The sequence below is a fragment of the Eucyclogobius newberryi genome, unplaced genomic scaffold (genome assembly GCF_026437365.1).
Source record: "Eucyclogobius newberryi isolate DKJ021-1_F unplaced genomic scaffold, fEucNew1.0.hap1 SCAF_15, whole genome shotgun sequence".
Taxonomy (NCBI): domain Eukaryota; kingdom Metazoa; phylum Chordata; class Actinopteri; order Gobiiformes; family Gobiidae; genus Eucyclogobius; species Eucyclogobius newberryi.
In genome coordinates, this window is record NW_027315779.1 from 10,351,925 (window position 1) to 10,367,796 (window position 15,872).

General features: G+C 46.3%; 2 protein-coding genes across 2 annotated transcripts in view; one reads left to right on the forward strand and one right to left on the reverse strand.

Moving 5' to 3' along the window:
• Window positions 1–1,171: 1,171 nt before the first annotated feature.
• wwc1 (WW and C2 domain containing 1) overlaps window positions 1,172–15,872 on the reverse strand; it is a 62,644-nt gene continuing 47,943 nt past the window's right edge. Inside the window, exons 17-22 of the mRNA XM_072445998.1 lie at window positions 7,531–7,687; window positions 6,894–7,094; window positions 6,625–6,717; window positions 5,890–6,120; window positions 3,612–3,730; window positions 1,172–2,460 (exon numbers count right to left, since the gene is read on the reverse strand). Of these exons, the coding sequence (XP_072302099.1) occupies window positions 2,394–2,460; window positions 3,612–3,730; window positions 5,890–6,120; window positions 6,625–6,717; window positions 6,894–7,094; window positions 7,531–7,687 (868 nt within the window). The 3' untranslated portion in view covers window positions 1,172–2,393. The remainder of the gene's footprint in view (window positions 2,461–3,611; window positions 3,731–5,889; window positions 6,121–6,624; window positions 6,718–6,893; window positions 7,095–7,530; window positions 7,688–15,872) is intronic.
• LOC140360398 (uncharacterized) lies at window positions 9,087–11,357 on the forward strand. The gene is made up of 2 exons (XM_072445606.1): window positions 9,087–10,378; window positions 10,463–11,357. The coding sequence occupies exons 1-2, from the start codon at window positions 9,087–9,089 to the stop codon at window positions 11,355–11,357; spliced, it is 2,187 nt and encodes a 728-aa protein (XP_072301707.1).

The window sequence follows — 15,872 nt, forward strand, 5'->3', positions numbered from 1 at the left end:
CATTTTTGTAGTTTTCCAGCTACAAACGCAACTAAACGACACTAAAATAATAAGTAAAAGTCCTTTCACTCTTTGTAAGTTAAAGACCGACACGTGTCTAGCCAAATCGAATCGTTCCCGGGTCAATTCAACCCACTAAAACGTACAAAAATATAAATACAAATGTGTAGAATGTGTAGAAAAGCCACAAGAGAAGTAAAAAGAGAAGAGCTTTTTTTATTTGTTGTGAAACTATAAAACATCGTGTCTGTTTTTATTCTGTGCTGGTGAAATATTTACAACTCGACAGAACAACATCGGAGAAAATAATTCACAGCTTTTTGGGGGAGGAAGTCTCAAAAAAACAAAACAGAAAAGCGAGAGGAGAAATAACACAAAAAACACATGACGAGGAAACACACACCCAAATCATGAAGTGCAATAAATACAAGCCTCCTCCCGTCTCTCGGATTGGAAAAAATACACCGAAAATGCACTTTATGACAACAAAGAGGTCAAAGTGGCGACATTCTGCGACAAAACAATCAGCATTTGACATTTGCGACGATTTCGCAGCTACGGTCCTTCATTTGAGACGCTCGTTCAGACGCTACGGTGCGAAAAGTCGAGCGGGAAAACAACATTCTTGTGGTGAAACGTTTGAATTGTACAGTTACTTCCAGCTTCAATAGATCAAAGACGCAGAGAAAGGAGGAAAAGACGAAAAGATGGCACGTTTAAATTCCGTTTCCATGGATACGGGTCTGTGTGTTGGTGTTTTAATGGTTTATTTCTTAAGTTAGAAGTGACGGTTTCTCGTTTTTTTCAAATGTTTGAACGGATAATTTAAGAAAACCAAAACTGTGGGAAATGTGAAATTATATTTTAGTATTTTTTTTTTTTTACTGAAAAACGTGTTTGTGTCTCGCCATGAAGATAAATTCAGCCACAAATTTCAGAAATTCTGGAATCTGTTTGTGATGTAATCATCCTGTTTTAGTAAAACATCCTAAATATTTTGTTTTTGTGCTGTTTTTTTGTACGGCCAATTTAGTAAATTAAGTCATTTTTTTTTTGTTTCATGAATTTTTATTTAATTTCAAGTAAACGCAAACAAAATATTTCATTTTTGAGGGAAATTGCAAAGATTTTACTCAAGAAAACACATGTGAGGAATGGATTAAATGTTGTTTTTTTGTCAATAATTAGGAAAGTTAAAATAATAAAATATTTAGTTTCTGGTGTGAAATTTCAGACAATTTAATAAAAAATCAAGTTGGATTAAATCTTTTTCTTTTCAATAATCAGGGAAGTTAAAACAATAAAATATTTAGATTTGGTGTAAAATTGTGCACCAAACAAACTTTCTCTCGTTATGAACTGAATAAAGCCGAGGTCTGATGCGTTACCGTGGAAACCGTGGAGTCGTGACCGAAAGTACGATCGGGAAACAAATCTCGCTGAGTATATAAAAGGGAGAATGTTTTTACAATAATGTTTTACAGTTAACATAATGAAAGATTTGTAGGTTTTGTCCAGTTTTTAATTATTTTATTAATTAATTATTTTATTTAAAATTCTGACATGTGTTTAAATCCGCGTACATTTGATTAAATCTGACCATTGTCTGTGAATCGAGTCTGCAATAAAAGTACACGCAAGTATATTTAAAAAAACGTCTACAAAGAACTTGAAGGAAACTTCAAAATTGTACGTTAAAATGCCAGAGAAATCAAACCAAATAATATCTTTTTTTTTTTAAAGTATTTGAATAAAAAGGACTTGACGTTGAGGGAACTCTGTGACAAACCCTCAAAACGCAAACTCTTTTTGTGGAGATAAAAGCATGAGCTGAGACTAGGACGTTAAACAGTGTGTAGTTCCCTCTGCAGCCAGTAGATGGCGGAAAAGTTCAGTTGGCACCGTGGGGAACAGCAGAGATGCCGTTTTGTTGTTGTTTTTCTTCTCTAAAACATGAGATCCAAACTAAAAGGTCCTCAAGCGCACGTTTAAAAGCTGATAAAGGACAAATATTCTGCATAATTTGTGTTAAGTCGTTTTTTTTTGGAGTGGGAGGAGTTTGTGCTCTGTTGTCTCTGTACAAATATAGATATTCTTTGTGATTTTTTTGATTCAGTATCATGATTTTATGCTGTGCCTGTAAAACATCCTTCATACAATTGGATTTGTGCCGGAATGATTCAAAAGTCTAAAAAGCGCCTACAAACGGCGTGTTAGTAACAGTAACGCCATGAAAAGGAGAGCGAGAGAAAGGGGAGGAGGCGGGGTTTGAGAAGCTAACGACGCTAACGCTAAAGAGGATTCCTGTACAACTTCATAACACCGCCGTGTGGGCGTCGCCGTCGGACGCAGCAGCAGCAGATCGAGAGCGGAAATACTTTGAAATGTGTCGCTCACACGTCGTCCGCAGGTAAATCTGGAATGGTGGATTTTGATCGAGTGAAGAACGCCATCTTCTCCCTGGAAACGAGAACAAACGTAAGAGCTCCGGAACCACGTTGGGCGAGACATTCAGTCATTTAGAATGCTCCGGAACCATGTTGGGCGAGACATTCAGTCGTTTAGAATGCTCCCGAACCACGTCGGGCGAGACATTCAGTCGTTTAGAATGCTCCGGAACCACGTCGGACGAGACGTTCAGTAATTTAGAATTAACACAAATCAAGTCTTTATACATCGTATACATAACTCCGATGTTTATACATAACATCGGAGAAAATATATGGAATGACATGCCCTCTGCGCCGGACACGCCCTCTGAGATGGACACGCCCTCTGAGCTGGATATGCCCTCTGAGATGGACATGCCCTCTGCGCCGGACACGCCCTCTGAGATGGACACGCCCTCTGAGATGGACACGCCCTCTGAGCTGGATATGCCCTCTGAGATGGACATGCCCTCTGAGATGGACACGCCCTCTGAGATGGACACGCCCTCTGAGCTGGATATGCCCTCTGAGATGGACATGCCCTCTGAGATGGACATGCCCTCTGCGCCAGACACCCCCTCTGCGCCGGACACGCCTTCTGAGATGGACACGCCCTCTGAGATGGACATGCCCTCTGCGCCGGACACACACGCCCTCTGAGATGGACACGCCCTCTGCACCGGACACGCCCTCTGCGATGGACACGCCCCTCTGCGATGGACACGCCCCTCTGCGATGGACACGCCTTCAAAGCTTTCAAGGACTTCTGATGCGTCTGATCCTAAAATAACACTTAAAACTGTCTAAGTAGGCTAATGTTTATTAGCATAGCCACTAGCATTAGTATTAGCATGCTAATGACCTGAAACAAACAGCTCCACCTCAGTCTGGAGTGTCCACTGGGACACAGACAGCTCTCAGACCGCTCACAGACTGCTCACAGACACAGGCCGCTCACAGACACAGACCGCTCACAGACACAGGCCGCTCACAGACACAGGCCGCTCACAGACACAGGCCGCTCACAGACACAGGCCGCTCACAGACACAGGCCGTTCACAGACACAGACACAGGCCGCTCACAGACACAGACACAGGCTGCTCACAGACACAGGCCGCTCACAGACACAGGCCGCTCACAGACACAGGCCGCTCACAGACACAGAGGAGGCGTGGTTTCACCTGAAGGTCTGCACCTCCGGGACCTCTTTGCAGGCCGGGACTCTCATCTTCGTGATGTCTTTGGCCGCTGCTTTCATCATCTTTCCCACTCTCTGCTCCTGCTGCTGCTCCTCGCGAGTCTAAACCAGGATGAGAACACGATCAGCGACACACGGGAAATTGCTCAAATGTACACCAGAAAACAAAGAAGTGCGGTCTTTTTTGGAGTAGATCTTGTCATTACTTAGTTTTTGTCCAGTTTCAGATCTCGTAAAGTCCTAGTTTAGTCCTATTTTAGACCCTTTTAGACTTGAAGTAGTCTTGGTATGGCCCTATTTTGCGCCCGCTAGAGTTGCTAAATGTAATGTCATTGTTTACTGTAAAACAGACTATTTCGGAAATCCAACCCCCGAAACCTGTTGGCACCAGACGGTGCCACTCCAGCCACCTTAAGACACTGTGCAGGCGAACTGGCCCCCGTCTTCACTGGCATTTTTAACACCTCCCTGGGTCATGCCATGTCCCAGCCTGCATCAAGTCATTCATCATTGTCCCTGTCCCCAAGAAGACCCCTGCAGTTTGCCTACAGAGCCCACAGGTCTGTGGACAACGCCATCAACCTGGCTCTCCACTTGATCCTGCAACATCTGGACTCCCCGGGAACCTATGCCAGGATCCTGTTTGTGGACTTCAGCTCTGCGTTCAACACCATCCTCTCTGCTCTGCTCCAGGACAAGCTCTCCCAGCTCAACGTGCCAGACTCCACCTGCAGGGGGAGCAGGGGGAGCACTGACTCCACCTGCAGGGGGAGCAGGGGGAGCACTGACGGCACCTGCAGGGGGAGCACTGACTGCACCTGCAGGGGGAGCACTGACTCCACCTGCAGGGGGAGCACTGACTCCACCTGCAGGGGGAGCACTGACTCCACCTGCAGGGGGAGCACTGACTTCCTGATGGATCGGAGGCAGTTCCTGCGGCTGGGGAAGAATGTCTCAGACACTCCAACTCTCAGCACAGGAGCTCCACAGGGCTGTGTACTTTCTCCCGTGCTCTTCTCCCTGAACACAAACTGCTGCACCTCCAGCCACTACTCCGTAAAACTAATAAAGTTTGTGGACAACACCACCCTCATCGGGCTCATCTCGGACTGGGATGAGTCTGTCTACAAGAAGGAGGTGGACGTGCTGTAGACCTGGTTCAGCGGTAACAACCTGGAGTTCAACTCCTAGAAGACAGTGGAGATGATCATGGACTTCAGGAAAGTCACAGCCCCCCATTACCATCACAGACTCCCCCAGCTTCACTGTGGACTCCCTCCGCTTTCTCTGCACCACCATCACCCAGGACCTCAAATGGGAGCTCACCATCAGCTCCCTCATCAAGAAGGCCCAGCAGAGGATGTACTTCCTGCAGCAGCTGAGGAAAGCCAAGCTGACAGAGATGATGGTGCAGTTCTACACGGCCATCATCAAGTCCATCATCACCTCCTCCATCACGTACGCTGGAGCCAAAGCCGGGGACAAACAGAGACTACAGCGCCCTCTGCACAGAAGGTGATCGGCTGCAGACTTCCATCTCTGCAGGACCTGTACGTCTCCAGGGCTCTGGGACGAACAGGTCGGATCACAGCCGACCCTTCTGGACTAAGACTATTTGAGCCACTCCCCTCAGGGAGGAGGCCACTCCCCTAAGGCAGGAGCCCACTCCCCTCAGGCAGGAGCCCACTCCCCTCAGGCAGGAGCCCACTCCCCTCAGGCAGGAGACTACGGTCCATCCAGACTCACTGTTCACTTTCTGCACCACAAATGTAAATTCAACTGTACATTTTGTGTACATGGTAAACCTATTTTAATTTTTATCCTACAGCAGATTTAAATTGCTTTTATTTTATTTTTCTTCTTTTTTGACTTGTATCGCTTGTTTTATCATTGTTTGTTGTTTTATGTTGCACAGAGACAAGACAAGTTCCTATGTTTGTGAATTCTGTTCATTGACAACAGCAATAAACATTTCAGATTCTGAAACTTGCTTACAAGACGATAAAATTCATAGTAATTTTTTTCTCCTGCTCAGACCGATTGCACCTGGTGGGTTCGATTGAGCGCTCTGAATCGGACTGAACCGCCGCGTCCCGTACCCGTTTCTCGTCCCGTACCCGTTTCTCGGCCCGTACCCGTTTCTCGTCCCGTACCCGTTTCTCGTCCCGTACCCGTTTCTCGTCCCGTGCCCATTACTCGTCCCGTGCCCGTTACTCGTCCCGTGCCCGTTTCTCGGCCCGTGCCCGTTTCTCGGCCCATACCTGTTTCTCGGCCCGTTGCAGCAGCAGCCTGAAGCGCTCGTCCTCCCTCACCCACAGGGGAAGCTCTCGCTGGCCCTCGAGCCGCGCCCGCTCCAGCTGGCTCTTCAGCTCCCGCAGGACATGCAGCTCCTGTGTCAGACGCGCCTGCCGGGTCCGCGTCACCTGCAGGTCCAGCTCCAGGTCCAGCGAGGTGCGCAGGAGGCCGTCCAGGGGCTTGACCACCATCGCGGGCTGTAGACACGCGCAGCGGTCAGGGCACGGTGAGGGAATACACAAGCGTTATTGAAGGACACAATGTGCAAAGTTTTATGAGCTTATAACCATCGTACAACGTCGTTCCCTCGTCAAAAACACAGCAGCAGTCGTGTTCAGCTTCAGTCAAACTTGTTTCACGAATCCTGTTCACGAGCCTCACAAAAACACTCTGTTTCAAATGTCTCAGATTTGTGACGTCAAAGCCAGAGATCTCCTGAGCTGTTTTTAAGTCCATAAATCATCACCAGACTCGTTCTGAGCATTTCTCATTGCTACATTAGCTTGTTTATTTCTCCATTGTAATTCCCTCTGCTGCCAGTAGATGGAGCTCAGAACAATTATCCTGACGAGGGAACACATTGACGCCAAAGCAAAATTACTCAAGATCATCTTTAAGGGCCGATAATGCAAATAAAGCTGTGTCCTTTCAAAAGTGTTGTGAGTCGTCATAACGATGTCGATATAAATAAAGTGCAGTACCTTCTTCATCCTCATGCTGCGTCTCTCCGAGGCGTTTCTCACAAAAGGAGATCTTTTAGACAAAGTGGACGAGTCGCTGTCGCTGCGGTTGATCTGAAAAGCACTGCCCGTTAGTACTCGGAACGCTCAAGACACTTAAAAGGAGTGCTCAGACCGCGGCGTCCAAGTTCACCGCTCGGACGCTCCGAACGCGCCGCCAAAACGCACATAGACTGAATGCAAAGTGGACGCTCCTTAAGAGTGATAACACAAAGAATATAGCGCATTACCCTGCAGATGTACTGGCTCTGGGGGCCGGGGGAGAAGGTTTTTGAGCGGATGATGGTGTTGCCTCTCAGAAAGCTCAGCTGCCCACTCTGGTTCTGGTTCTGGCCCTTGGTCTGGTTCTGGGGCAGGTCCGGGCGCCGCTCTTTGGGGCGGACCACAGGGCGAGATGAGAGCAGGCCGTCCACGCTCGTCTCTTTATTCACCTGCGGCGGAAGAAAGTCAAAGGTTCAGAGAAGGAACAAGATCCACTCACATTTGTTCCATCGATCATGACAAAATCTGCCCAAGATGTCACTTTTTCTCCTTGTGTGATTAAGTACATTTGAATACAGAGGACACGCCCATACATAAAACTATTCACAACAATTTAAGGTTTAGAATGAGTGAGTTGGACATAAAAGTCACGGTTTTGGCCTCCACTTCCAATGCAAATCAAAGGGAGTTGTTGTCTTGATGCTAACGCTAACACTCATTTCTGAGCTTAATGAATAAAGAAAAGGCCACAAACTGAAATGACCTACAAATAAAAACAATTTTAGAGGAATTTGACTTTGTTGTTTTGTCAGCTTGTTAATAAAAGTTTGAGACATGATCTTTCACTCGTCTTGTTCCTGCGCTTGAGCATGAATCGTATTTTACCTTCTCAGTGATGTTCGCCGGAGGTTTGGGTGCAGGTCTGGAGGTCGCTTTCTTTGGTTCGGTCTCCGCCAGCGAACCGTCCTCAGGGTAAAGCTCCTCCCCTTCTGCTCTTGCCTCGCCGTTTCCTTCTTCGTCCTCAAAAATGTCTTCATCAGGCCTGTAGACGCAGACACAAGTAAACCATGAAAGAAGAGTGTGGAGGAACTTTACGGCGCATTCCACAGGTTCCATCAAAAAGTGTTCATCAATAACACTGTTTTAACGCAAAGAAATACAAGCTACATAAAGAATAAACTAGTCGTGGTAAAGTTCAATCACCAATACAATATTTTATCAAGTTTGTGTGTTTTATATTTAAGCTAATGTGTGTTAGCCTTTAGCTCTGAGACAAAAACACTTTTATAAACACGGAGGTTTCCTCTGTGACATATTTACAGGACGTAAAAGTCTGAACCTGCTGCAGTGATCATCCCTCTGGGATTCGCTCTGTCACTGCTTTTATCTGACTTTATTTGAGCAAAACTCAGCTTTGTCTATTCTTTTTCTTCTTCTTCTTCTCCTTCTCCACTATGTTTTGGACGCCTTTTACATCCAAAACAATGTTTAATGTCTTTATTTTTTCTTCTTCTATGGTGTTCTTGCATATCTGCTGAATGCCATTTAGAATATGATGACATCACAGGAATGGAGCCCTTGGGTTGCCTAGAAACCAAGTAGAACGTTTACCAACTTCTGATTGGTTGGCCACATTCTGCAGTTCTAGAAGATGTCATCTGGGACTATGACATCACTCAGCGCTGCAAAAGTCTGAACTCTAAAGAATAAAGTCTAAAGAATAAAGAACACAACTCTAAAGTCTGAAGAAGAAGAAGGTAAAGGCGGCTTCAGTCGGCTGCCACTGTCTGAGGAATAAAGTCTGGCGGTAATGCAACAATTGGATGCCAACCGCCATAAAATAACAACAACAACAACAACAACTGAGAGTCTGAGGACTACGAAAAGTCTGAGGAATAAAGTCTGGCGGTAATGCAACAATTGGATGCCAACCGCCATAACAACAACAACAACTGCCATTCAGAAAGCTCTTTCTCTCTCCTTCTCTCTTTCTTTATGGTATAGAGTAAAACACATACTTTGAAGACTTACAACTACAGTGGGTGTGGCGGTAAATGCACCTTTTCAGCGCCATTAAAAGTAACACAACAATACAACAACCACACTGCCGTTCAAAGCAACAACAACTTAATTCAGTTTGTTGATGAGAGAAGGTGAGATCATCTTATTGGCTGAATTCAACCTCTTGACAAAAGTCTATAAGTACGACTCACTGGGAACAAAGTGATCTGAAGATTGGCTTTGTGGAGCCATCAAATTTAAAAATGTCCCGGGAGAAAGTTGCAGGAGAAAGCATGGGCTTCTTGAAAGACTCATTTAAAATATATAAGGCAGCGTTGGACACCGTGAGAATAAATAATGCCTTTTTACAGCAAAAAATCTTTGAAGGAAGCTGCACGAAAGCAAAATATGTTGTACTCCAGGCGGCGCTCGAAGCCGCAATGTTAGAAAACCAAGCGCTCCAAAATGAACGGCTGCGCACTGAAAATATGATGAAACCGGACGGGAAAGCGGAGACGGCGGAACAGACCGTGAGGTTTGAAAAGGACAACGCACGCTCAAGAAGCCAAAGAAGTCGTTTACAAGAGCTGTATCAAGGTTTGGGACCGAACCGGACATTAAGAGAAGCTTTGGAGGAGCGACATGCCCAGTTAACGGATGAAAAGAATCTCATCCGCGAGGACACTTACGCAACCGTGTTTGAGTGTTTTGAGCTTTGGAAGGACACTAGATATCTAGCTACGGTTGCTGAAGAAAACCGAAACCTGGAGAAGGAGATGGAAACATTGAGAGCTTACAAAGCCAATTTTGGTGAACATCTTAAATCACAACAGGCTCAAGAAGACATAGAAGAGCATCACGGTCTGTTGCAATCAGAAAACCATCGCCTCCGAAGGGAAAGTGAGGAAATTCGTGAGAGTTGTGCGGACTTGGAAAAGAAAGTCAAGCATCAAGAGATGGTTCAAGCAGAATGTAGACGATTGGAAGAGGAAGAGAAAACACTGAGAGGCCAGAACAGCAGTTTGAAAGAAGAGATCGAAGAACTCGAATCAAAACTGCCTCAAGAAGACGTGGAAAAGCAACACGCTCTGTTAAAGTCAGAAATTGATCGCCTCCGTTGGCAAAATGAGGAAATTCGTGAGAGTTTTATAGAGCTACAAAAGAAAATAGAGAATCAAGAGCTTGTTCAAGAAAAAAATGGCAAATTGGAAGAGGAAAAGGAAACATTGAGAGGCCAGAACAGCAGTTTGAAAGAAGAGATCGAAAAACTCAAATCAAAACTTTCTTGCGAAGACGTGGAAAAGCGCCACGGTCTGTTGAAGTCAGAAATCCATCGCCTCCGCAGGCAAAATGAGGAAATTCGTGAGAGTTTTATAGAGCTACAAAAGAAAATAGAGAATCATGAGCTTGTTCAAGAAAAAAATGGCAAATTGGAAGAGGAAAAGGAAACATTGAGAGGCCAGAACAGCAGTTTGAAAGAAGAGATCGAAAAACTCAAATCAAAACTTTCTTGCGAAGACGTGGAAAAGCGCCACGGTCTGTTGAAGTCAGAAATCCATCGCCTCCGCAGGCAAAATGAGGAAATGCACGGGAGCTGTAAAGAGCTGTGGGAGAGCGCGGCGAATCAAGCGATGCTTCGAGAAGAATGCCAACCGCTGGAAGAGGAGCTTGAAAAGTTGACACGCCGGACGGGACATTTGACAGAAGCGTTGGAACAGCTTAAACAGAACCTGCCTCACAAAGACATGGGCGAGCGCTGCATTCAACTGCAAAGTGAGAGAGATCAAAGAGCTGAAGAACTTAAACTACTGCAGAGCGAAATATCCGACGTGATCCAAAAACTGGCCGACCAGTCGTGTTCAAAGATGAAATTGGAGGCAGTAGAGCTGTCGAAGAAGGCCTTTGACAAAGAATATACGGCACTGAATGAATATCTAAAGACAATTACTAAAAACTACAACGATCTAAAGGCTCAAGAGTCTAAATATCAGGGGAAGATCATAGAAATGGAGTCGCTGAAGACTAAGAATGACAGGGAACGGCAGGAAATTGATCGACTGCAGGAGGAACTGATCAATCTCAAAGCCACGTGTGAGAGATACAAACATATAGATAAAAAAGAAGCAGATATTGTGGCTATAAACAAGAAGTTGCTGAAGAAAAAACTGAACCTTGAGAAAGAAATACAAACGCTTCAAGTGCCCGAGGAATCGATTAATGAAGCAAAATATATTGTTAGTGAACTGGAAAAAGAAAACTGCAGCTTATATGTAGAAACTTTGAAACTGAAGGATTATCTTGAACAAAAGAAGCTGAAAAAAGTGCATTTGAAGCTTCTTAAAAGTGAGGAAAAGACTCTTACGCAAAGAAACTCTGTCTTGAATAAGGAAATCTCGGCTCTAGATAAGGTTGAAAAAACAGGGCTAGTCAAATGGTATGAGGCCGAAAATGGAATATACCAAGGTCGAATCCAAAGGTTGCAGCACAGGAACAATGAGTTGCAGTCATGGTTCAATGGCCTGTATGTTAGAATGTACACTCAAGAAGTGCAGAAGATTTACAACGATATAGACGCAGACACAAAGACTGACATAACACAACAAAGGAAACAGCTGAAGGACCAAATTCGTAAAATGTTGGACATTGGGGGGGCAGGGGATCCACCAGTGGAAGCGTTTCCTCCAGGGACTCCAGTTTCCCCATCAACTTAAAAAATGCACCATCAAATCAATCCCTCTAGGTACCATTAGTATCTGGAGGATTGGCATCTGGAGGATTGGACCCCGGGCACTGCCCAATCCTCAATCCAATCATCCAAGTACCGTTGGTGGTTGGATTGGAGGACTGCCCCTGACAAGTTACCCCAGCAGCATTGAAGGATTAATAACATTTCCATACATATCAAGAGGCTCCGCCCGATGGGCAGGGTTTACGCAATGCAGAGTAGGAGGGACGTGGACCGGCTGATGTCCTGGTGCAATGGTAACAACCTGGAGTTCAACGCCCAGAAGACAGTGGCGATGATCGTGGACTTTAGGAAAATCACAGCCTCCCAGCCTCCCAGTCCCCCCTCACCATCAGACTTGCCCATCCTCACCTCCTCCCTCACCTGGAGCCACAGCCAGGGCAAGAGGACAAACAGAGACTACAGCGTCCTCTGCTGAGAAGAGGGAATCTCTGCAGGACCTGTACGTCTCCAGGGCTCTGAGACGAACAGTAGGATCACAGCCGACCCTTCTCACCCTGGACACAGATTATTTGAGCCACTCCTCTCGGGCTGGAGGCCACTCCCCTCAAGCAGGAGGCCACTCCCCTAAGGCAGGAGGCCACTCCCCTCAAGCAGTTGGCTACAGTCTATCCAAACCAGCACTTCCCATCACAAGAACAGTTTCTGCCGGCTGCCATGGAGGGCGGAGACAACAACCAAAGAGACTCCAGGAGTGACAACTGTAGTGGTGGAGGTAATATAACACTTGGATACCAACCGCCATAAAACACCAAAGAAGAAGAATGGCTCCTTGCTTTGCACAGCATCTAGTTATTATTATGTAGGGGACACATATGTCCCAAAAAGACCTTTGAAAGACAGTACCCTTTTCATAATTCAAGACATTGTTGCAGAAAGCAAAGCAAAATGTTGGATGAATCGAGGAATGTTCTCCATCCCCCATGGACCAGAACACCGTCTTCACCAGAGCCCTTTCCCCCTTAGGTCACAAATGGGTCCAAAGACCTGACCCCTGTGGAGAAGTGGAAACAGTCCACTTTAACATTAACCCCTTTGTTCTGCTGGGATGGAAAACTTAATGTTTATTGTGTGATCTAAACTTATAACTATGTTTAGTTTGCCATAAGAACTGTGTTTGAAATGTGTTTGTCATATTGAATGTACTTCCTCATTACCTGCTAATGATGTGTGTTCATTTACAATGTTGCAGTATTTTGCTATGGTTACAGGGCTCAGAATAAGCGGTATTGCATCGCAAAATGCAACGCAATTTCTCTCATTCGATGCATTAAAAAAAATGTGCATACAAAAATGTTGTGTTCAATTGTATAAACAAAGCACCTAAAAAAGCACTGATCACTCGTCAATCAATCATCAACAACAGCATGACACTGTAGGACGCTGTGTTGACTTTACGAGGTCCCGAGATCTCTGACAGATCGCCTCGTCTGAAAACGGGAGAGCAGGAGGAGCCACCGGGAGAGTGGGAGGAGCCACCGGCGCACGGAGGGCAATGAGCGCCGCGTCTCGCTAATCTCACCACAATAACTGAGATTAGCGACCCAAAGAGCTCTAAGGACCCAAAGAGCTCTCTGACAAGGACCCAAAGAGCTCTCTGACAAGGACCCAAAGAGCTCTGACAAGGACCCAAACAGCTCTGAGAATCCAAAGAGCTCTGACAAGGACCCAAAGAGCTCTGACAAGGACCCAAAGAGCTCTGACAAGGATCCAAAGAGCTCTGACAAGGACCCAAAGAGCTCTGACAAGGACCCAAAGAGCTCTGACAAGGACCCAAAGAGCTCTGACAAGGACCCAAAGAGCTCTGACAAGGATCCAAAGAGCTCTGACAAGGACCCAAAGAGCTCTGACAAGGACCCAAAGAGCTCTAACAAGGACCCAAAGAGCTCTGAGGATCCAAAGAGCTCTGACAAGGATCCAAAGAGCTCTGTTGTTGTTGTTGTTGTTGTTTTATGGCGGTTGGCATCCGAGTGTTGCATTACCGCCAGACTTTATTCCTTAGACTGTTGTTGCTGTTGTTATTGTTTTATGGCAGTCGACAGCCGAGTGTCGCATTACCGCCAGACTTTATTCCCCAGACTTTGTCGTCGTCCTAAAAGTTGTTCTTCCAGTGCTTTGACTTCCAGTGCTTTGACAAAGCCCAAGAGGTCATGAGATGCCTTTGTCATTGTATCCTATGCAACAATTGGATGCCAACCGCCATAAAACAACAACAACAACAACATATCCTATAGAAGTTCTTCCTCCCCTCAGACTTTGTTGTAGTCCTTAAAAATTCTTATTCCATTGCTTTGGAAGTACAAAGCCCATGAGTTTTACAAAGCCCATGAGGTCATGGGACGTCTTTGTCGTTTTATCCTTTAGAAGTCCTTCTTCCATCACTTTGGCGTTTCTAGGCCCATGAATGACCCGGCTCGTGACCCAGTGTTTACTTCTGCTCTCGCTTCGGTTTGAACGATCAGGAAAGTCCTCTCTACTCGCCATGATGAACGTGCGTTAGATGCGGTTATACGAAGGGCATCATCGCGATTCAGGAGACATTTTCTGCGTTCGGGGACGGATAACGCGGAACACGCCTTGTTGACATGGGCTACGTACTGTGAGGAGACCTTGCTCAACACCCGGTCTGGAGAGACGGGAGATGGCGGAGGAGAGTGGATCGGGGATGGAAGACATTCTGGACGGCGTGGAGGAGCAGCCTTTTCTGCCTGCACGTGCCCGGAAACGTAAAAAGTCCCTTAGCTCGTCCGAGGGTTCTGGGAATGAGCAGCAGGATGAGGCTGAAGCTATTGATATCCGGGGTGAGAGCAGAGACTGTAAGGTGATCATAAAGCTTGCACAGGATAGTGCATCCTTTAAGGAGTGGAATTCAGTGGCATTGTCAAAGAGCCTAACTGTAGCTGTGGGAGTGATCAAGAGTGCGAGTGTCCTTAGAGATGGCTCGCTGCTGGTCGTGTGCAAGGACGTGGCTCAGCAACGGAAGGCGATTGGAACTAAACGTCTGGGTGGAAAGGACATTCTTGTGTCTGATGCTGAAAGAAACACGGTCAGAGGAGTTATCGTAGGTGTCCCTACGGCGACGTCTGTGGATGAAGTTAAGGAGAATTTGACTGGAGTTACGGTGGTGGACGCTAGGCGTTTGAAGGTGACCCGGTTTGGGGTAAGATGTGACAGCTTGTCGGTAATGGTAACACTTGAAGGGAGGTGCCTGCCTAGTAAGGTGTTCATTGGGTACATGTGCTATAGCGTCAGGCCATATGTTCCGCCGCCCCTGCGTTGCTTTAAGTGCCAGCGCTTTGGGCATATTGCAGCGGTCTGTAGAGGGAAGCAAAGATGTGGTAAATGTGCAGGAGATCATGAGTATGGGAAGTGTGACGTGGGTGCAAAACTGAAGTGCTGTAACTGTGGGGAAGAACATAGCTCTGCCTACGGGGGATGCAGGTTTAGCAAAAGAGCTGCTGAGGTGCAGAAAATAAAGGTCTCTCAAGATATATCCTATGCAGATGCAGTCAAGAAAGTTTCAAGTAACGAGTTTAGAGTAAATACAGAGAGAGGAGCCAGCGCTGCTCCCAGCCAGGGCGAAATGAGAAAGGCCAGCGTGGCTCCCAAGAAGTGTGAAGGTTTCAAGAGTGGAGGTCCCAAGTGTGCAGGTTCCAGAATTAATGAGAATACCCTGGTTGTGGATAGAGAGGATTTTGTACTCTTTATGGTGGATGTTGTAAACTGTGCTGCTCAGACTCAAAGCAGAACTGAAAGGATCAGGATCATTGCTAAAGCTGCAGGGAGATTCCTTGGAACAAAGGAGCTTGATTGGGCAGATATAGAAAACAGGCTAAAGGCGCTAAATGGGAGTCGGAGTGATGGGGGTCTGCTTTTGGGGAGTCAGAGTGATCAGAGTGACGAGATGGGGGTGGGGGTGGTCTCCTGTCCTCGTCCAGTCTCGTAGACGCACGGCTACCAAGCAGCGACATCAGTGGAAATATTAAAGCCTGTAGAATGAAGCCTAAAGAATAAAGCTGTACGGTGGAAGCACCGAACGTCAAAGAAGGAGAGGAAGATGAAGAAGAGTCTCCCTGGAATAAAGCCGGTTGTTGTCTGAAACAACAACAACTATTCTAGTCACAAAGACATATCATGACCTCATGGGCTTTGTAACACCAAAGCAATGGAAGGAGTACTTTTACGGACTACGACAGAGTCTGAGGACTACGACAAAGTCTGAGGAATAAAGTCTGGCGGTAATGCAACACTTGGATGCCAACCGCCATAAAACAACAACAACAACAACATGAAGTCAAAGCGCGTTAGAACATCCTCTTGCTCCTCATCCTCGGCTCAGTCTCCAACACCCCCCAACTCTATAAACGTTTACCCAGCCCTGTGCTACATAAGTAAGCAACCACAGCCTGACACAAACCCTGTGACTGGATCGCCAGAACGTTCCGCAGATTGAACTCCCGCCCATTATTCCGAAACCACA